At 55.5% G+C, this 22,954-nt stretch overlaps 1 protein-coding gene across 1 annotated transcript; it reads right to left on the bottom strand.

The window, feature by feature from the left end:
- Positions 1-3,463: 3,463 nt before the first annotated feature.
- Positions 3,464-6,243, bottom strand: Gjd2 (gap junction protein delta 2). The gene is made up of 2 exons (XM_042687977.1): positions 6,173-6,243; positions 3,464-4,358 (listed from the first exon to the last, which is right to left on the bottom strand). The coding sequence occupies exons 1-2, from the start codon at positions 6,241-6,243 to the stop codon at positions 3,464-3,466; spliced, it is 966 nt and encodes a 321-aa protein (XP_042543911.1).
- Between the last annotated feature and the right edge of the window lie 16,711 nt (positions 6,244-22,954).

Here is a 22,954-nt window from a genome sequence, read left to right on the forward strand (position 1 = left end):
TTTTGGAGATCTTACAAATTCTGCACTTTCAGTTTTTCTTTCCTCAACTTAAGTATATTACTCCATCTATTCTCCAAACTATTTTTTATTTTTGGTCAGTTGTGGGTCTTGAACTCTGGGCCTGGGCGCTGTCCCTCAGCTCTTCAGCTCAAGGCTAGCACGCTCTACCACTTGAGCCACAGCACCACTTCTGGTTTTCTGGTAGTTAATTGGAGATAAGAGTCTCATGGACTTTCCTGCCCATGCTGGCTTTGAACCCTCAGATCTCAGCTCCTGAGTAGCTAGGATTACAGGCGTGAGCCACCGGCACCAGCTTATTCTCCAAATTTTTAAACCAGTTCATATACTGGCATCCACAATCTCACCAGGACACACGCAGGTATGCACACGTGCATACACACATACATGTACACACACATGCAAGAACACACTCTTCATCAGGAGGCCAGCCTTCACCAAAGGCTGTTAAATTTAAAAGAATCTCTCAGCTGGGCACTGGTGGCTCATGCCTGTTAATCCTAGTTGCTCAGAAGGCTGAGCTCTGAGGACCGCAGTTCAAAGCCAGTCTGTACAGTGAAGACCATGAGACTCTTATTTCCAACTAACCACGGTTCGTAGAGCTGTGGCTCAAAGTGGTAGAGCACTAACCTTGAGCAAGAAAAGCTCAGGGGCAGCACCTAAGCCCTGAGTTCAAGTCCTGCGACTGGCAAAAATAAAATAATCTTTCTGTGCTTACCTCTCACAAGGCACAGATGACGCCGGTCAGGTCACTGTGCAAAACATTGAGTCTTCGGCGTGTTTTCTTCAGTGGACAGAAAGTGAGGGGAGGGTGTGTGCTAGGAGGGGCGTATCCATCTCCAAGGGTGAGAAGTGAGTTGATCATCTTGCCACTTGCACTGCTTGGAAACACAAACAACTGAAATAGATCAGCCCTACTGATATGGGCTGCGTTTCTACCAGGAAACGCCAACATTCTCCTAATCCAATATCAAGACGTAAACACAACAGGCCTTGTTTTCCACACAGATTACTATTGCTTTCACACCCAAACATATGCTGAGAGCTTGCAGCCACACTGTCTCCATCTCTGGAGGTGTCTTGAAACATTTTTAGCTTACCAAACAGAAGCCAGAGGAGAATCTGTGCCTTTACTCAAAAATAGTCACCTTCAACTGCTTGTTTATGCTGCGGATGAAAACCTATCGATTCAAACAGACCATGTTTCCTTCTAACATTAACATCTGTGCTCCATTGTTGAGGTGTTAAGGAGAAAGAATGTTCCAGGAAATTCCACATTGCTTCCCAACCTTCCACCCCAGGGTTTATTTAACTTAGAAGATGATGGAATGGTACCCATGCCAGAGGAAAACACCAGAACTGGTCGTGCAAAGGACCAACCAACTCCCAGTGAAGACCTGGATCAAATGCTGGTGTAAAGTCTAGAGCATCACTAACTACGGAAGGCCATTTAACTGAACTTAATAACAAGAGAAATCTGCTGCCCAACTGCACGGGCCTCGTGTCGAGAGCTCCGGAGTCCCACGAGCCTGCCACCATGGGCACCCGGCACAGAAGGAAGTTCCATCTCTGCACAAAATTCCCCTGGACAGCACCCATCCAGGGGGTTCTGTGTGACATTGGGGTTAGCACTGGACTAGCACAGGCAAACTGCCCATGTCCAAATGCTACCGTCTACACATACACTAGGAAGAACCTGGTGGGAAGGGGAAAAAACTCGAGTCTGAGAATGTGTGGCTGTGATACGGTACTGCTGCTTGCATGCTAAGAAATAGACAAGCAGAGAAATGTCGGCTCAGAGCAGGAAGGAGTTAGTAAACACAACTGCTTGAGTACCTCACCACCTGCGTCTAAACATCAGTACCAAGTGCCAGCCACTGACCAGGCACCTTGATGCATGTGGACATGTCACCGGGAAACCCCTCCTTCCTTGTATGGCTAATATAAGCTAATAAAATGCAGAACAGTGATGTATCCGAATCTCTTCCACTGTTCATGGTTTTACTGTTCCTCTGTTTTGCACGCTAACATTTCTGAACATTTACTTAGAGTAGTAAAACCCCAATCAAGACAGAAAAGTGCAGACTCTTCCCATTTTACAAAAAAAGGCAAGAACTTTATTTTAAACAAATCCTCCATTGTATATTACACCGTGTCCATCACTAACCCAAAAATGATCATGAGAATTGAAAGGAAATGGAGGGTTTCATAAAATCATATTACCCAAATATTCTTCTTGGCCAATGCTTTCACTGTATACACAGTGGGTGTGAGCGGTACAGTATGGCACTTAAATCAATAAGAGCAAAGAGCAGGAGAGAACAACAGGTTTTGAACCTTTGGTATATGTCACAAATGAGAATTCGTAAACACATGTTAGCCAATAGTGTTTAGTTGGTGAAGCCAGTGCTGTACATGGTTGTTTTTTCAAAAGTAACTGATAAAAGTAACGTGTTAGGATTGACATGGGCTGATTAAGGTCTCTGGTGTGAGCACACAGGTAAATCCGAACCGTGGCAAACATGACGTGCGGCTGTGTTGCACAACACAACTCTAGAAGAAAAGGAGTAAGAGACATGAGCTAGAGATTCTGTGGCCTGGGTAGACACTCTCAATATTAACAACAAAAGAAATGTCTTCCATACGATCCAAAGTCTACAACTGAGAAGGCAGAAGCATCTCAAAGCCCATAAACACGTGCCCGAGCGTGCCATGACCATGAAGGTGAGAGTTGTGGTTGCATACTAGGATTCCCTCCCGCCCTCCCGGCCCCCACCCTAATAAAGAGCACCAGTGCAGGTTCAATTAGAAAATGGAAATGTGGAGACATTCCTAAGGTTTTCGTAATGACCAAGCGCCGGTCATGACCAAGGGCTCTCTCCGATGCAAACCTCCGCCAGGGCCAAGTCTTTGTTTTTGTACCCCACAGTCGTTACCTCTAGCCTGTAGATCAACCGTACAGTAAGGCCAGATTCAGAACAAAAAGCTGGCATGCTATCTGGGGTTGAGGAAGAGGGGCATGCGGATGGGGAGGGGCGGTGGGGAGGGGGAAGGGGTTACACCAAGGACCCTCCAAGATGTTTGTCGTGCAGCATTCGAGGATCCAGGGTAGGTCACAACGTCTCTATGGATGAAGGGCTGGACTCCACACCACTCGACAGAGCCCGGGGCTCCGTGGCCCGAATCCAGCCTAGTAGTGAGCAGCCCCACGGCTGGCCCCGGGGTGAGGAAGAGCCTGCCCAGAAGAGGACCCGGGGTCCAGCACCTGTCCCATCTCTCCAGCGACGCCACGCACGCTGCCCATCCTGATGTCCCCCTTCTTGTTTCCGTCCATCCAAGGTCTTCTCCCAGCCCGTTGGTTCTTCTCCCTTGGGGCCTGGCTGGGGAAGAGTCCCACGAGGACAATGGGATTGGGGGCTGCCATCACCCCCCCCAAACCTGCCCTCTACACGTAGGCCGAGTCACTGGACTGAGTCCTGCCGAAGTTGGGGACGCTGACCCGGGGCAGGTCCTTGTTGCGGATCTCGTAGACTGACTTTCTCTTGGCCTGGGCGCCGCGCACGGCCAGCTTGATCTTGCGCCAGCCCAGGTGGTTGAGTTCCGCCAGGTTGAGCACGACGCAGATGCCGCTGACGGCGAACATGAAGACCAGGAAGACGGTCTTCTCGGTGGGGCGCGACACGTAGCACTCCACCTCCTTGATGCAGGGGTAGCGGCTGCACTCGTACAGGCCGGGCACGCTGAAGCCGTAGAGGAAGTACTGGCCCACCAGGAAGCCGATCTCCAGCGCGTTGCGGAACACCACCTGGATGATGTAGAAGCGGGAGATGCCCTCCTGGCGCCGCAGCTTGGAGCGCGCGGCCGTGCGCAGCCCGGACGGGTGCGGGCTCAGCTCCTTCACCTCCAGGCAGTCGGGCTCTCCCTCCTTGCCCACCGGCTCTGTGTTCTGCAGCACCCCGTTGACGATGGCGTTCTGCAGCTTCTTGTCTTCCCGCTTGCCAGCCCCGCCGCCCCCGGGGCCTGTGCCCCCTGGGCCCCCCATGGCCTCCGGAGGGTCCCTGTCCAAGGCCAGGAAGACGGTGGAGTAGCGGCGCTCGCGCTGCTTGGCCGATTGGTGCACGGAGTAGGTGATGAAGCAGAGGCTGGGCGTGCACACCATGATGATCTGGAACACCCAGTAGCGGATGTGCGAGATGGGGAAGGCGCGATCGTAGCAGGCCTGGTTGCAGCCCGGCTGCAGGGTGTTGCACACGAACATGGTCTGCTCGTCATCATACACCGTCTCCCCCACGATGGCCACGATGAGGATCCGGAAGATCACCACCACGGTCAGCAGGATCCTGCGCATGGGGCGGAGTGGGGGACAGGGGCGCGTGCTCAGGGGCTGCGGCCAGCCAGCCTGGTGCAGCCCGGCCCTGCCCTGCCCCAGGAGGGGACCCCAGCCTGCCCTGCTCTGTCTCCGGAGGGGACCCTGTCCCTGCTCTGCTCCTGGATGGACCCGGCCGCGCCTTGCTCTGCTCAGGCGCACCAGCCCTGTCACTGGGAGCTGTCCGCCCTGCGTGGTGCTGAACCGGGCGTCCGCGGCACACTTTTGTCTCTTCCTGTCCTCCCCGGCGCCCTGCAGCGCTCCTATTACAAGCACCCGAGGGATGCGTCTCCGTGCGCCCGTGGGCTCTCCGCCACGCACGGGGCTCCCGACCACGCGATGGACAGCCCCGGGTCACAGCCCGGCGGGGCACACCCGGCCCTGCGCGCCCGGCCCTGTGCGCCCCGGCCCTGTGCGCCCCCGCCCCGGCCCCAACATGTGCAGCGCACAGGGACGTGCGGGCTCCGAGGTCCACCGGGTGCCCCTGGGATTCTGTCCGCATTGAGCTGCTGCTCTACGGACGCGTGCATTCGCGCGTTCGCGTGCGTGCGTGGAGAAGTCCACGCCGGCCGGGCCGGGCCGGCTTAGGGAGCCTGGCCGAGCCCCGCGCATCTGCTCCGCGGGGCGAACCCGGCCCCGCGTGGCCTCCCGCGGCCAGGCGCAGCCCGCGGCGCTGCGCGCGCTATTTAGGGAGAGCGGCGGGGCGAGGGGGCCGCGCCGGGAACCAAGGGCGAGCGCCCCGTCCCCCCGGGAGCGGGGCAGCGCTGGGCAGGGGCCAGGGCGGCTGGGGAGGGGGCGTTACCGGGGAGAGGGGCGGGGGACAGGCGGGCGCGGGGCGGGCGCAGGGTGGTCGCCCGGGCTGGGCGCGGAGTGAGGGGCGTGGGGTCGGCGCGCGGGCTGGGTGCAGGGTAGGCGCGAGCTGGACGTGCGCGGTGGGCGCGCGGTGGGCCGGGGTGGGCGCAGGGTGGGCGCGGGGTGGGCGCGCGGTGGGCTCGGGGTGGGCGCGCACACGGTGGGCACGGGGCGGGCGCGCGCGGTGGGCTCGGGGTGGGCGCGGGGCGGGCGCGGGGCGGATGCGGGGCGCGCGCGGTGGGCACGGTGGGCTCGGGGCGCGCGCGGTGGGCGTGGGGTGGGCGCGGGGTGGGCGCGGGGTGGGCGCGCGGGGCGGGCGCGGGGTGGGCGCGGGGTGGGCGCGCGGGGCGGGCGCGGTGCGCGCGGTGGGCTCGGGGTGGGCGCGGGGTGGGCGCGCGCGGTGGGCACGGTGGGCTCGGGGCGCGCGCGGTGGGCGCGGTGGGCTCGGGGTGGGCGCGGGGAGGGCGCGGGGCGGGCGCGGGGCGCGCGCGGTGGGCTCGGGATGGGCGCGGGGTGGGCACGGGGCGGGCGCGGGGCGGACGCGGGGCGCGCGCGGTGGGCACGGTGGGCTGGGGCGCGCGCGGTGGGCACGGTGGGCTGGGGCGCGCGCGGTGGGCGCGGTGGGCTGGGGCGCGCGCGGTGGGCGCGGTGGGCTCGGGGTGGGCGCGGGGAGGGCGCGGGGCGGGCGCGGGGCGCGCGCGGTGGGCTCGGGGTGGGCGCGGGGTGGGCGCGGGGCGGGCGCGGGGTGGACGCGGGGCGCGCGCGGTGGGCACGGTGGGCTGGGGCGCGCGCGGTGGGCACGGTGGGCTGGGGCGCGCGCGGTGGGCGCGGTGGGCTCGGGGTGGGCGCGGGGTGGGCGAGCGGGGCGGGCGCGGGGCGGGCGCGGGCTGGGCTTGCGGCGGGCGCTGCGGGCCCCGTCGCCCCCCGCCCCCTTACCTCCCGATCATAGTGGAGTGCTGCTGCACCGCGGCCTCCAGCAGCCGCTCCAGGATGGTCCATTCCCCCATCGCTGGGCATCCGGAGGTGGCAGACAAAGGCTGCGCCGTCCCCGGCCGGCTCCCGCGCCCGGCCCCTCCCGGCGGGCAGCGAACGGCCCCCCGAAGTGTGCGCGCCGCGCGGGGAGCCGCCGCCCTCGCCCTCGGGCCGCGCTTGGAGACGCGGAGAGCGCCCGGGGCCGGAGCGGGGCCGGCGCGGGGCCCGGGCGAGGGGCGGGGCGCGCGGGGCCGCGCAGTCCGCAGTCCGCGGGGACCGGGGGGCGGGGGGCGGCCGAGGACCGGAGACCCGGGGACCCGGGAACCGCAGGACCGGGGACCGCAGGGCCGGCGCCGCCCCCGCCCGCCGCCTCGCCCCGCGGAGCCGCAGCCTGGCCCGGACGCGCCGCCGCCTCTAATCCGCCCTTAAGTAGTCTCCGCCTGCGTCACGGCGCGGGGACCGCACGCCACGGCGCGGCGGGCGGCCGCGAGCCGGCCGGGGACGCGCGCGGGCGGGAGAGGGCGGCGGGCCGGGCGCCGCACCTGACCGCGGCCGGGGAGGGGCGGCGCGGGGCAGGGCGGGAGGGCGCCCCCCTCCCAGTCCATCCCCTCCCCCCACCCCCCCTCCCAGTCCATCCCCTCCCCCACGCCCCTCCCAGTCCATCCCCTCCCCCATCCCCCTCCCAGGTCCATCCCCTCCCCCAACCACCCCCTCCCTGGCCAGGTCCATCCCCCTCCCACAGCCATCCCCCTCCCAGTCCATCCCACCCCCCACCATCCCCCTCCCAGGTCCATCCCCCTCCCCCAGCCATCCCCCTCCCAGTCCATCCTCCTCCCCCCATCACCCTTCCCCCATCCCCCTTCCCCCATCCCCCTCCCCTGAGCCATCCCCCTCCCCATCCCCCCTCCTCTGAGCCATCCCCCTCTCCCCCAGCCATCCCCTTCCCTGGCCAGGTCCATCCCCCTCCCCCAGCCATCCCCCTCTCCCCACCCCCCACCATCCCCCTCCCGGTACATCCCCTCCCCCCATCCCCCTCCCAGGTCCATCCCCTCCCCCAGCCATCCCCCTTCCTGGCCAGGTCCATCCCCCTCCCGGTCCATCCCCCTCTCCCCACCCCCCATCATCCCCCTCCCAGGTCCATCCCCTCCCCCAGCCATTCCCCCACTTCTGCCCTTTGCCCTGGGGAGTCACCCGCTGGCAGCCTGCTGGGCAGCTGGCTGGGGCCGGCTGGGCCTGGTGGGAGTCTATTTGGTTGCAGACCAGGGCCTGGTCCCAGCATGTGCCTGACCCCGGGGGAGGGGTGAGAGGTGAGAGGTGGGGGGGGAGGTGTCGCTTTCCCTGAGTTCTCCTTGGGGTGGGGGAGGGCCTGGAGGAGACCTGCGGGTCCAGCCCAGGCTTTCCTTTCTCCACAGGCACACCTGGCCTCTGCTTCTGTGCTTGCCTCTTGTCTGCTCTGTCTGAGCACTGGGGACTGGGGAATGAAATGGCCACACTGGGCTGCCCCTGCGCCGGGACGCGGGCATCGGGAGTGTCTCCTGCACAGGTCTGTGGCGGGGTTGCAGGCTTGCTGTGGGCCCGCAGCACTCACCCCCCACCAGGTGACCCCACGCAGGTGACGTGTCACCTCGGCCACCGCCTGAAGGCACCCTGGTTCTAGAGCAGCCGAGCAGGCAGGGTGTCCGGTGGCCCAGCCTGGGCTAGAGCGCCCACCCAGGGTGCACTTCTGCATACGTTACAGTGAGGACAAGGCTCGGGCTTGGGTCACCTGGGCTCTCAGCCCAAGCGGGCAGTCCTCTCTGGAAAGAGTGAGAGTCCACTGGCAGTGAGAGATAGGGTGTGAATGGAGCAGGAAGGCTAAGGTAAGGCCCACTTGGCCTTCTGAGCAGGGAGGGGGAGGGGAGGGAAGGAGGGAGGGAGGATGGCTCCTCATCCAGTTGGAATCACCATGGAATGGTGACCCCACCCCAACCTCAAACTTGGTGAGTTATCCCAGATCTCTCTCACTCATTCGGTGCTAGGTCCCTATTGGCTTCTCTGCAGATACTTTTGGAGAAAGAGGTGTCAAAGAAAGAATGAGTAAGGAAGTCTATAGGAAAACCTGTCCCCAGATAAGCTCTCAACTTGAATTTACTATGCTGCATAGCTGGACTTTTTTGAACCCTTGAAGATAGCGTCCTAACAGGGCACTGGAAGTTTGGAACCAGGACCTTACAGGAGACGAGGAGACCCACCAGTCAGACATCTGACTTTCCCTATTTCACCCAGCCAAAGCCAAGCTCTGTAACCAGGAAGACAGCCAAGGGAGCAGAGATGGGCCGTGGCGCTGCCGGCCAGGTCATGGGTATTCCTTGTGGTTTCTCTGCCATATTCCTTTTCTAATAAACTTTTCTATCACACTTGCACACACACACACACACACACACACACACACACACACACAGGCCATCCTAAGACATAGATTGCAAGTACATTGTTAATGTGATGACTGCCATCATTAATGTATTATTTTGAATTAGAGTTTAATATGCATATAGATTAGTACATGTACAAATGTGTATACAACATAGATGTGTAAACACACAAAATATCTGTGCACAGAACCCATACATCTGCAAACCTACATCAAACCTTCACACCTATTCATCTATACACCCAGACACAACCTACACACCTGCTCATCTACACACCCAGACACAACCTACACACCTGCTTATATACACACTCAGACACAGAGCCTACACACCTATTCATCTATACACCCAGACACAATCTACACACCTACTCATCTATACACCGAAACTACATACCTATTCATCTACACACTCAGACACAGAGCCTACACACTTATTCATCTATACACTCAGACACAACCTACACACCTGCTCATCTACACACCCAGACACAACCTACACACCTGCTCATCTACACACCCAGACACAACCTACACACCTGCTCATCTACACACCCAGACACAACCTACACACCTGCTCATCTACACACCCAGACACAGAACCTACACACCTGCTCATCTACACAGCCAGACACAACCTACACACCTGCTCATCTACACACCCAGACACAACCTACACACCTGCTCATCTACACACCCAGACACAACCTACACACCTGCTCATCTACACACCCAGACACAGAGCCTACACACCTGTTCATCTACACACCCAGACACAACCTACACACCTATTCATCTGCACACCTGTACACAGAACCTACACGCCAGCTCATCTACACACTCAGACACAACCTACACACCTATTCATCTACACATCCAGACAAAACCTACACACCTATTCATCTGCACACCCAGACACAACCTACACACCTGCTCATCTACACACCCAGACACAACCTACACACCTATTCATCTACACTTGTAGACATAGAACCTACACACCTGCTCATCTGCACACCCAGACACAACCTACACACCTATTCATCTGCACACCTGTACACAGAACTTATATTAAGATTCACCTATTAGACTTGATAGCATTTAGTCACATCACTATACTGTGAAAGCCATTTTATTTGTATTTTATTTATTAAAAAAATAGAGTTATCTTTGACAAGAAATGTATGTATCACCTTATTATGCAACTGTAACCCCTCTGTCCATCACCTTGACAATAAAAAAGAAGCTAATAGTTAAAAAAAACAGAATTGTCAACTATACTACAATAAACACAAAAAGCCCCCAAATTCTTGTGTTAAAAGTCATTAAAGTATATTTAGGAAACTAAGTGTGTACCTTGGGACTAAAATAATGCTAGCCATTAATCTGATTGCCTTGTGTTTCAGAGCCTGTTGTGTTCTGAGAGGTTAAAAGGGAAATAGAAGCATGCAGGAGCCATGGAGCTAGTATGCAGGCAGCAAATTCAAACTGTCCTCCAAAAATTAAAGGGCCCCAGGAGCAGCTCTTTCACACTTAGGAATGATTCGTAACCATGTTTTGCCTCTTTTGAGCCCAAGCCAGCCCATTTTCAATGAGTAACTTGCAGTGATAGTGCCACGTTAAACATGAAGAATGTGTCTGGTCAGGTCTGAGTTCCCTTGGGACAGAACCCTTGCCCTTGCCTTCCCAAATAGTAACTTCCGCCCCTTAGCAGGCCTAGCGGAAAAGCGGCAGCCAGCGGCCGAGCCAGAGACACCCAGTGCTCTCATTCAAGGAGGGAACGCAGAATTGATCACAACGACCCATGGGCTTACAGAGGTGTGTCTGGATTTGTTCTTAGCTCCATCGATGCCTAAAACTTCCTTCCCTCCTCAAACGCCGGTTCTAGGGGGAGCCTTGTAACTTTGCAGTCCCAAGTAGGTGGTAAGTGAAGCCTGCTGAGAACATTGCATGCGTCACCAAAGCAAATGAACCTACTGGCCTCTGCTCTACTGGACTGCAAGCTCTCAGAGGCAAGAACCCGCTCTGGTGTTTCCCAGAGTGTCTTCAGCCATGGGAAGATGGGGCATTTGCAGAGGAAGACGGAGAGCTGCTCTCGAGGAAAGGCCCCAGTGTCCTCTGTGACCCTAGGAAACATCCAAGCCAGAAAGTAGGGGAAGACTCCTCGGCCCGGCGAGGGCAGCCTGGACGCGCGGGAGAAAGCCTTCTTGGTAATCACTGGCCCCCAAAGCTCATGCCTGCATCCTCATCTCCCTCACTGTGGTCCCAACACGTCCCAGGCCAACACAGGGATGCTGCGTAGCGCGCAGAGCTTGACTGCAGCATCAGAGAGATGCCCGTCCAACCGGGCCAGCAGATCCCAGTCCCGGGCCCAGATCCCATGGCAGCCGCCAGCATCCGTGGTCTCCAGGGGGTTCCCGCGAGTGGGCAGCAGTACATTTGATTTAGGATTGCTCTCTGTGTTAAAAGTCCTCAACATTTCATTCACAAATAGCTGAGATTAACTAAGCTTTATCTCCCCCTGTGACCTACATACATCTGTTTCCTAATGAGACCATCGAACTGGAATTGTCTTCTGAAGGGGCAAGCCCAACCAAGCCGAGAGATTGTCAGTGGCAAGTGAAATCTCTCCCCCGCTCCTCCCCCTCTCTTTTTGTAACTCAGTTCCTATGTTTAAACCTCAGTAGACATATTTTAGGGAACCCCTTTTATTTTTCCTGTTTAGATAAGACTTATAGAAGCAACGTCTCTGAAAGAATAAGGGCTACCAGTAGTAGCCCTAAGGAATCCTGCCGTTTTTGTGGTCTGGGATGCCCCAGAGTCTACAATCTTCCACATTATTCTGCAGTCTCCTGGCAATGGCAGAATGGCCCACTGTGTCTTAGCCCTCAGGAGCCTCTGTGCCCAAATGACAGGGAAGTCCAGCATCTGCCTGGGAGTCCTGCGAATAAAGGGGTGTGTGTGCCTTTAAAAACACCACACATGCAGATTCCTCGCCCACCTTGTTCATAGAGCATACACCTTCCTGCAGGCAAATCTCGGGGATTAACGTAATATGGCATTGTGGCCAAAGCAGATGTGGGAAATCACAGCAAATAAATTAACACTCCATTAGGAATCAAATCAACCCCGTTGACACATAATCTTGCGGATGTACAGTATGTTGTCGTGATTCCCTTTCGCCTCGGGAGCTCCCCAGGGGGCCGCATTAGGCCCCAGGAGGAGGGTGGGGAACAAGTCTATTTGCAAGTCATTCAGCTAGAGCCGCAGCCCGGTGGTGTCGGGCTGCCGCCTGGGGCTCGGCAGCCTCTCCTCTCTGCCATTGTGGTTGTCCCCGGCCTGCTGAGTGTATTTCCAGTCTGTATGGAAGAGCTGAGGAAACTGCAGAGAGAATGACCGCACATGTGTAAGACCTACCCTTGGCCAGCGTAACCTGGGAGAGGATCTCTTAGTTCCCGCGTGATCCTCTCCTGCCTGGGTTCCACATTCCAGCCTGGCATCGAACTGAAGGTTGGCTCCTTCCTGGTCTCATTGCCCTGAACATGACTGAAACGTGGTCTGGGTGGCGTGGAACCGCTCTCCCTAAGGAACGGTCTCTAAGGGCTGGAGCGTATTTTCAAGGTCCCCCGTGGCTCTCAGAATCCTACCTCGATTCTCTCGTCTGCTTATTATCTTGGTCTCCTGAAATTCAGCAAGTTCCTGTATTTTGTCAGATGTTACTTGGCTCAGAAGCTTTTTGTGGGTTTGCTTCTTGTCAGATAAACCTCCTGCTGCTCACCCCGAGGGGCAGCCAGGTATAGGGATCCTGGAAGAGGGCGCAGGCTCACCTGCCGTTGACGACCCCCCCCCCAAAGGCTGGTTCACCAGCACGGATTGCAGCTTGCCCCTCTGACCCAGTTCAGGGTCCTCTGAGCCCTGAATCTCACAACAAAGGGACGGTGTGGCTGACTACAGATGTCCTTGGACGGACCTACTCTACCTGGAACTTACCTGGAAACCCATCTGGGGGATGTCTGTGCCCCACCCTTCCAGAACCTTCCTCGGCTGCCAGAGAGGACAGTAATCTGACAATGGCGTGCCTACTGCTGGTTACGGACTTACAGCAGCGCCCTTTCTCAGAGGAATTATCCTCATTTAAGTTGCCAAGAAATGAACATTCCTAGGCAGTTTTCCAAACGCGTAAGACGTGAATAGCAGCTATCTGGGAGCAGGTGACACTCCGAGCCTTCCCAAATAATATTGCCAAGCGCTTGCTTCTTTTATTAATCAATAAAGCAGTTCAACTTTATGGAAGTGCAGGAATTACGGAAACGCAATGTTTCTTCAACTTTACTGCATCTTGGAACCCCCCGGGGGGCTTTGAAAAGGCTCACTGCCTCCACATTTCTGGAGTTGATAGCGTGCATTTGTGTTTAAATGAACATTAAAAAATGGGCCAGGTAATTCCACTGTGAGGGCCAGCCCCAGCATGAAGGCAACACTGCACGCTACGGACTCCCGACTGCCCAACCCCGGGAAGGAATGGTGGGACCAGCACTTCTGGACGTGAAGGCAGAATTTCATTCTGAAAATGTGCTCATGTGGTCCTGCCAGCGCTTAATATAATCCGTGCAGACTAAGGAGTTAGTTGCTAAACTGCAAACACCCATCTCATTTTATCTCAGTGCGCTCCTGGCCATCTGGTCCCCGGTGCTCCCATTACAGGGCCATGTTGTATTAATGAAATGATTGCATCCGATTATGCCTCTGACTCGGAGCTCAGGAACAGCCCCAGGATCCTGTGCTCCAATGCACAGTGTCTATCACGATAGTGATAATTAAGCCATTATTTCAGGCCGAGGTAGGACGGTCTTCCATTAAGGTAAGAATATAAATCAATATATTGCCGCTTACAATAAGATTTTAATTTTGCTTCCTGGTACCTGTCAGCTAGCTATTTCCATCAAAAGCATAGAAGTTCTCTCATCAGAAAGGTGTTAGTAAACTCTGTCTTGAAATGTTTGTCGTACAGTTCCGGTCAATGATCGGTTGTGACAGTTGGTACACAAGTTGGTACACACCTATTGTGTGTGCCAGTCACTTTCCCCGACTTCTCTAACCCTTGTCTCTCCCACAGGGCAGATAAGCAGAGCGGAGACCTTGTGGGAGAAGAGGATTAACTTAACTCTAGTAACCATCCCAGTCATTCGTGCCACACCCGGAACCAAGACAGATCTTCATTTCCAAAAGGAAATGTAGGGAAAAGAGGCACATGTCCCCAGCTTGTGAGATCTGAATGAACAAAAACGGAGCATGGTAACAATTCTTCATCCATCAGTTCCGGCCTCTCCACCCCCTGTAACTGGTAGAGAATATATTGAAAAATCAAGTATATGTTGGAAAATCAAGCACACATCTGCACTGGTAGGCCACATTCTCCCGATCCAGTTGTTTGATCTTTGCGCAGCTGTAGTCTTGGTGCTCTCACTCATTTGTTTGATAAAGATGTGTTCACTGTGTTCAGAACGACACGCTCCCTGACCCCTAACAGTTTAAAATTGAGTAGGAGAGACCCTATCACCTGAACTACGACCATGTTGTTTTAGAGCCTGTGGTGGGTGGCTCCGAGCTAGCCCACTGCTCAGGGTGTAAGTGGTGCCTGGAAGGGTGGCCTGCTCGGCGGGGAAGGGTCAGGAGGTGAAGGGCAGTATTCTGAGGTGGGAAGGAAGAGGAAGCGTGAACCTCTCAGGGGGCTGAGGAGAGCGGTCCGAGCCTGCGGAAAGCCACACACAGGACTCGGATTGGTTGATGGCAGCCGTAGGAATGCGGGAAGGAGAGGAGGCTGGGATTGGTGCCGAAGACACTGGCACTTTCCGCAGGCACCATGCGTAGCATCCGGAGGTGGGTGGGGCGGGGTAGCATGACTAGATTTGCTTTCTGTGTGCATTCGTGAGATAGTCCAGGACCGGAGCCGTGACACCACCGCTCCCATTCATTCCTCTTCTCTCCACTCACACAATGCCCAGGCGCACACCTTCCCCCCAGCTGCCAGGCGAGGGGATGAGCAGACCTCTCAGGAACTGCCCCAAGTTCATAATGCTCTTTCATTATGCAGGAAGCACACGGGCCCTGATGATAATTCCGTAACTGGCTGATCCTGGGTGGCGACTGCTAATTATGATGCTTCACTCAAACACGTCCATCTCTGGCTCCAGAACGCCGATTAATCAAGAAGACCCCTGGTAACCAGAGAAATATTAAGAGTGAGCCCCAACAAGAAAGGCCTTGGTGCCCATACTCACCACCCTCCCATTAAAGCACAGGGTTGTCTCTCAGTTCTACGGTTCAGCAGACGCTACAATGAAACCTAATCAGAGAATGGGATTCTTAGCAAGAGGAAGTGAGCTTAGGATACATCAACATTCATATTAATATGCTAACTTAATATATTATGGCTGTTCATGTTGCACATATATATGTGTATGTACATATATGTGTGTGCGTATATATATGTGTGTGTGTATATATATATATTTCTTTTTAGCTGGTCCTGGGGCTTGAATTCTGGGCCTGGGTGCTGTGCCTGAGCTCCTTTTACTCAAGGCTAGGGTTCGTTCTACCAATTGAACCACTTTTGGCTTTTTCTGTCTCATGGACTTTTCTGCCCAGGCTGGCTTTGAACCCGATCCTCAGATCTCAGCCTTCTGAGTAGCTAGGATTATGGGTGTGAGCACCGGCCCCAGCCGGACCTCTGTCCCCTGGCTGCCTATCCTTTCCACACACCCACCGGTGACACTCCACCCATCACGTCTTCCAGCAGTTTCTCCCAGCTGGCTCCTTCCTTCCAATTCTCCATGTTTCCCTCTGCCAGCAAAGCCAACCTTCCACCTCACCCTCTCCCCACCCCTGCCTGCCCCTGAGGCCTTCCCAGCTAACACCTCAGCAGACCGGGGGGGGGGGGGGCTGCATCTGGAAGGAGGGCACGCTGCGGGCAAAGCCGTGCTGCGGGCGAGTCCTCTGCCCTCACAGGTTCTAGGCCGGGCCCCGGGAGGGGAATTTGTGCAGGAGTCTCCGCGTCTCGGAGAACTACGTGCTCCTGTTCACCCTCTTCTCCATCTGTCCGCCTTCATCTCTGTCACTGCCTAGCTCAGGCCACTTATCACTTGGTCCCTGAATAATTCAGTGGCATCTCCACTGACCTCTCCGCGTCCAGTCTTAATTCCTCTCCAACGGGTGACCGCCCATGCTCCTCACCTGACCCTTTCTCCCCCATCTATGGCTTGGCGTCAATACAAACTTCAAACATCTGAACTTTGGAGCGTGAAAAATCCTTACAGAGACTGGCTCCTGCGTATCTCTTCACTTCCATCTCTTTTGGGCCTTCCAGTGGGATTCCCAAATTCGCCACCGCCCTGGCGCCTCCGGGCGTGGCGTGAGAGGGACCCTCTGCCTGCAACGCCCGCATCCCCCTCACCCCGGCTCAGCTGTCCCCAGAACCCCGAGGGACCTCATTGGAGGCTCCCCTGCGTCCCCCCCCCGCGCCCCCCTCGGGCCGTGCCAGGGCCTCCTTCCAGCACTGGCTTCACGACACTGCCGGCTTGTCTGGTGCAGGCACCTCTTTTTGGGGTTTGGTTCTGTCTTGCACTTTTGCCTGCTCCCGGCCCCTGACATGTAACAGCACTCAGGCGTCTGCCGAGCGAGGCTCCTGAAACGCAGCAGCCTTCGGAAACAGGCCCAGGAGAGAGGGATTCACATCAGCCTCCTCCGACGGCAGGCTCCGGGACACTGCGACCTTCACCTCTTCCTGATCTAGGCTTGGCGCCTGGGGAGCCACGGGTTTGAAGCGAGGACACTCGAGCAAGAGCTGTGTCTATATCTTGCTGGACAGCGGTTTCTCACTGTCCGGCTGGCTTTCCGGAGTGTGAGTTCCCCATGGTGGAAGGCTGGGTATGACCAGATTGCTGGCTGCGTCACCTGACCCTCTACCTGGAGGAGAGTAAGTGCTCAATAAGCGTCAGCCTCCGGCCCCCACGCCTGTGCCCGCCCATCCGCTTCCTGTCACCTCTCTCCTTGGACTTGAAGTCAAGCAGGAGATCTTTCTCCCTAGCCCTGGGACAAAAAGAGACACGCTCAGTAATTGTTAGTTGACTGAATAAAAAAAATTACTGATTTTTTAACTGATTATCAACTTGGGGTTTAGAGAGATTAAATGACCTGCTTAAATCATACAGCTGGGAGACAGCTAAGCCCACAGCACAAATCTAATTCTTAAGCCAATGTGTATTTGGTCCAACTGCACGAAACCATGCGACCAACGCCTGTGTCGATCTCGGAAGTGGGAACTGCGCCCGTGAAGGCAGACATGACCGCACCAGTTCTTGGCCTTGAATAAGCACCGCCCAAAGAGGAGAGGTAAGGGTTTGCCTCCACCGCCACCAGCTTGCCCACCCCACGCCTCAGCCTCCCTGCTCTACCACGCTCCTAAAAGCAAGCCACGAGTCAGAGCCGGGCTCACAGTGGCCCTGCAGGCCCCTCCCCACAGACCGGGCCAGCAGCATCCCGCCCAGGCTAGGAAGACCCCGCTTGTCCACACATAGGGCTTTCCAGAGGCAGTTCACGGCTCCAGCTCCAGTCTGTGGTTGCCCCTCAGGATACTGGAGTATGCTGTGTCCCCCCAACCACATGGCTGAGACGTGTCTGTTGCTATCTGAACTGGCTGGAGCCGTGAACACAAGGTGTGCAGGGAAGTTCTTTGCCGGTATCCTGGGACTGACTTATCCTTCAGCCTCCTCTGCATCTCCCCAAACTCCAACTCAATCATCGTCTCCAGAATCTCTCAGTATGTGTGTGCTGGTTCTGGGGCTTGAACTTAGGGCTAGTGTCCTACCACTTGAGCCACACTGCCACGTCTGGCTTTTTGGGTGGTTAGTTGGAGATAAGAGTCTTACAGATTCTCCCGGCCATGCAGGCTTCCAGCCGCCATCCTCAGACCTAGCCTCCTGCGTAGCAAGGATGATAGCCGTGCACCACCTGCACCGGGCCACCTACAAGTCTTCAGTCTCTCCTCCGTGGCCATCCATCCGCTGCCTCTGAGAAGTGCCACACCTTCCCGCTCCGTGAGGTGCGTCAAGCTTTCTTTAAAAGCTTTCGAGATCTTCTCTTTGGCCTTGCAACCTGAAATCTCAGTCTTATGCTGTGGTGTGCGTTTCTGCATATCTGCTAGGCTGAATCCGGAGGTCTTGCCTTCCTCCCTGCACCCCCTCCCTCCCACCCCCCTCCCAGCTCCAGGGACCAGTTCTTGGATGGTTTTTGGTCATTTCTTTCTAATCGTTGATCCCATTTGCTGTTTCCTCCTGTCTGGTGTCACCGGCATTTGGCCCGCCCAAGCTTTTCCTCTAATCCTTATAATTCCTCTTTGATTCTCCATCTCATTGCTTGACTTTCTGGGGGAGTTCTTTACCTTTTTCTTATAGTCTTTCAGTTGCATTAATTTTTTTTCCCGTAGTCCTATTTTTAATCTCCTAGGAGGACTATGCTAACTCGTGAAGTTTTCCCAGCTCCTGCTGGCATGGTCTGTGTTTCCTCTAGAGATTGTTTTAGAAAGGTCTGTTTTGATCTCCACATTTCACGTGGGAGGCTTTCCGCCTTGGATCCTGGCTGAGTTCTGGTTGCCAACTCATGCTTCTGAGTGAATGAAGCATGGAGAAGCAGAGTGGGGAGTGGGCAGTCCTGCGGACTGGGCCTCCGTGCAGAGCAGGGGTGCTCATGGTCCTGGGCTGGGATTGGGGTGGGAGAGGCACCCGGTGGGCTGAGACCAGGCTCGCCGCCCAGCCTCCCACAGAGCACAGCATGGCTCCCACCACAGAGCGGTTCTCCCAGAACCCTGCAGGGCTCAGAGTTTAACTCACTGGACCACTGAGGTAGGAAAGCCAAGACACCCATGCTAGTAACTTCTGTCCAAGCAAGAATCCCTGTCTCTTGGCTTCCAATACTCTAGAGCTGGGGGAGGGACCGGGGAAGGGATGGTCTGATGACGTCAATGGTCAGCGTGGACAGGTCACGTCCTCTGTGTTCTAACAGGGACAGCACTGACAGCTGAGGTCCCCGTGTCCGGAGCCACCCTTCTGGCTTTCTCAGGATTGCTGGAGAAGAGGAGGAAGGCAGTCGCTGGGCCCCGTGGCACAGGAGAGGGGGGTAGGACTTCCAACCAGTCCCCCCCTTCCTAGCTACATCCTTCGCCCCATTCATCCCCAGCCCCTGAACCTTCCAGGGGTGATGGGGTTTTGCTCCTCAGCTGTTTCTACAACCTACTGCTTGGATACCGGCACCTCCTATCTGCTTTTTCGGCATTCTATTCTCTGCGGCTTTCTCAGAAGTTGCTTGGGTCCGCACGCCTGTGCATCTGACACTTCCAGAGCATCTCCAGGCAGGGCTGGCCTGGGCTACATAGCGAGTTCTAGGCTAACCTGAGCTACACAGGCTAAACTTACCTGCCCAATGGCTTCCCTGCTGCCATGGAGAGGTTTCTGGAAGAACTACGACCACACAGAGAGAGGAGGGAACACACTCTAGCTAAAAACAAAGCGGCAGCAGACTGCCCAGGTCCCAGGTTCCGTGGGAACGGGACTGGGATCTCTCTTGCTTGGCCTCTGGGAGCAGCTGGACTCTCACTTCCCCTGACTGCTGCAACCTGTGACCTCTGGGTAGAAACCCATCCTTCCCTGGGCCCCTTGGGGGCGGGGGGGGGGTCCTGGGGGAGGAGGCCGGGGCCTCCATCTCCATCTGTGCACAGTTGCTGTGTGCAGCACACGCAACCCCACGCGTGTAAAAGCAACTGTGCTCCGGGAGCAGGGAGGAGAGAGCTGTACTTTCTGGGGTGGCGGCAGCTGGCTGGGGTTGGCAGGATGGGGGATATTTGAGCCGACCTTGTGTGAATGCAGCGCAGAGCCGCTGGAACCTGCTCCCACAGCCAGGGATCCTCCGTCTGAGCCGGAGAGACAGGGCCTGCGCGGTGCCAGGCCGCAGCCCCCCTCCCTAGTTCTGCCGGTGACAGTGGACAGGAACACCGCCTGCTAAGCGTGACCTGGCGCTGGTTTGATGAGCCCGTGGCCCGCGTGGTCTGTCCCTCATGTGTTTTGCTGTTATTTTTTTAACTTTAAAAAACATCACACAGGTAATTGTCAGCGCAGAAGACCTAGGAAACCCAAGTAAAGAAATAGAGAGGAATGCCAGTCCCTGTGGACCCCAAGCTGCCTCTAGGTGTTTTCCTGGGCCTCTCTGGGCAGCTGTGTGCCAGAAGGACCAAAGGCCCGATCTCCTTTCGTCTCCTTTTGAGACCAAGAAGGCAAAGATTTCCTACACGTAGACTTCACTGGGAGAATGACGAAGATCTGGAAAGAAAGAATCAAACTCAGAATGGGGCAAAGGGAAAAAATATGGGGAAAAGGTATCCTGTGTATGCACATGCCTGTACCAGTCCTGGGGCCTGGGCTCTGTCCCTGAGCTTTTTGTGCTCAAGGTTAACCCTCTACCGCTTGAGCCACAGCTCCACTTCTGGCTTTCTAGTGGCTAATTGGAGATAAGAGTCTCATAGCCTTTCATGCCCGGGCAGACACCAAACCACAACCCTCAGATCTCAGCCTCCTGAGAAGCTAGGCTTACAGGGGCAAGCCACAAGCATCTTGGTTTTTAAATAACATCTACCATGTTCCATAAGGATGGAGTGTGCTTAACACAGAGCCATCATAGCTGGAGGAGCACAGAAATTAATGAGACTACAAACCCTAGGAGGATAGAAATGGAGTATAAAATTACTAGACTAGGAAAGATACGTGGGTGGGAGAGAGAAGAATAAAAATAATGCCAATCTGTAGACGGCAGTCTGTTGGTCGCTCTAGGATGGCTGGATGGCTTAAATAGCACACAGTTGTAACTCCCGTCCTCCAGTCTTTCTTTCCTTCTTCTCTATGTCCTCACATGTGGGGGGTAGGAAGGAGGAGGGAGAGAGAGAGAATATGCATTAGAGCACTTTGCTGTCTCTCCTCTTAGAAGGGAACAAATCCCATCATAATCTCATAATGAAGGCCCATCCAACTGCCTTCATCTAGAGCTAATTGCACCCCGAAGGTGCCATCTCCTAATACGATCATATGCGAGGTCAGAGTTCACGCTGTTAGCATTAATGGAAGAGATGCTCTGTGGCGTCAAGGGGTAGAGCCCTAAGTCGAGGACACAAACATTCAGACCAAAAGGAAACAACAGAGGAAGCGGCATACGGAATAAACGACCCACCAATGTGACATGAGTATCAAAACATTGTGACTTTTTTCATGATGCCCTACTGTTACAGCAATCAAGATGAACGACATGGATCTAAAAGCATCAGTAAGAACAGATCTGTGTAGCCACATGCCAAGTGGAAAAGAAAGCACCGTGCTAGGCAATAGCTAGTTCCGTGTGTGTAAATGGTGCACACACATGGTTCCGTGTGTGTAAATGCTTGACTCAGAAACACGAGGCCTTATTTTTTTTTAATGTGGATACTTAGAAATGTGGGTATTCAATTCAATGAATAACAGAGATGCACAGATTTGAAATTTTGTGGCTTACATATGACCCACAATTTGGAAAATATACATCGAACCAGAATCAAATCTCTCTGGAGGGCAACTGAATGGTTTGCTTGTGGCTTAGGTGGAGACAGAAATGGCTGTCTGGGAAGGAAGGCAGGAGAAAGAGCAGCTCCTTGGAGGGGGGGAGGAGGGGCTGTCCAGCGGAGCCTGCCGCTCAGGGGTCCAGCTTTTCTCCCGTGGTCTTATTTGCTTGAGTTTTACTTGTAGCTGGAGGCTGCAGCGCGGCTGCTCCTGAGCCGTTTTCCATTCCCACCCGTCTCCTGCTCCACCTTCTCGGGTTCATTCTTCGCTGCCTTGGGGCTTTTCTCCATCTTGTCAAGGTTAGGGACTTACCTGTTCTTCTTCCCCCACACCCCAATCCAGCGCCATTGAAACGCACTCCATCCACCAGAGAGGAGGGAAGAGGACGTGCTGTATCTGCCTTGTATTTATGTCTCACTAAAGCCAAGTGCCAGACACACAGCGGAGTGCGCACATAGCACTGGAGATGCAGGTGAACTCAAAGTCAAGCTAAGAATGGGGTGTTAGCCGGTGTGTGTGTGTGTGTGTGTGTGTGTGCGTGTGTGTGTGTGCGTGCGCGTGCACGTGAGCTAGTCCTGGGGCTTGACTCAAGGCTTAGGCACTGTCTCTTTTTGCTCAAGGCTAGGACTCTACCATTAGAGCCACAGCTCTACTTTGGGCTTTCTTTCTTTCTAATTGGTTCATTGGAGATAAGAGTCTCATGGACTTTCCTGCCCTGGTTGGCTTTGAACCTGGATCCTCAGATCGGATCTCAGCCTCTTGAGTAGATACCATGACAGGCGTGAATCGCCGGCCCCAGACTGTATTTCTTCCCATATGGAGGGCTGGGACTCTGTGATCTCTGTGAGTCCATTAATTCTCTGTGTCCTAAATAGCACAGAGAGAGAAAGAGAGAGAGAGAGAGAGAGAGAGAGAGAGAGAGAGAGAGAGAGAGAGAGAGAGAGAGAGAAAGAGAGAGAGAGAGAGAGAGAGAAAGAGAGAGAAAGATGAAGTTCAGCCACCTGCTGAAACACTTGTGGAGAGAAGCAATGTAGCGACTCAAGGTTTGTCATAGTTCAGAGCTACTAGGACTTGTGACAGGACACATATCATCAGAAGCAGCAATGTGGTCCGAATTGGTCCCTGGCAGGAAAGCTCGGGGACAGCACCCAGGCCCCAAATTCAATCCCCAGAACCAGGGCGGGGGGAGGGGAACACACCCACTCAGATTAGCGTCATTTAATGGAAATATTTTGAGGCTTTTGACTTTGCGTACAAAGAGATTTTTTAAAATAGCACCTTCTACATCTATACCCTTCATAAAAGGCCAGCCAGGGTGCCAACTTGGACCACATAGCTGCTTCTGATGATAGAACTCCCTAGAACGAGAACTCCTGGACTAGAGCCCGCGCCCCCTGCCACATGACCTGTGCTGGAGATGGCCTCGAATCCAAGACACAGGGGAGTCGTGGTAATGGATTCAAGGGCCCAGTCTACCCGGTCTGCTAACTCCGGAAGGAGAGTGACTGACCGGGCCAGGCCACCCCCTCCACATCTGTCTGTGCACGGACACTGCCTGACTCAGGAATCACCAACAAAGACCAACTGCACCATGCAACTAGATCTGCTGAGCTCCTGGCTTTTACCAAGGGGAAAGAGCCCAAGATCAAATCAAATCACACAGGCAAAGATGACCTGAATACTTCTCCTACTTTTCTAGCAATA

The sequence above is a fragment of the Dipodomys spectabilis genome, unplaced genomic scaffold (assembly GCF_019054845.1).
Source record: "Dipodomys spectabilis isolate Male_0828 unplaced genomic scaffold, ASM1905484v1 ptg000108l, whole genome shotgun sequence".
NCBI classification, from domain to species: Eukaryota; Metazoa; Chordata; class Mammalia; order Rodentia; family Heteromyidae; genus Dipodomys; species Dipodomys spectabilis.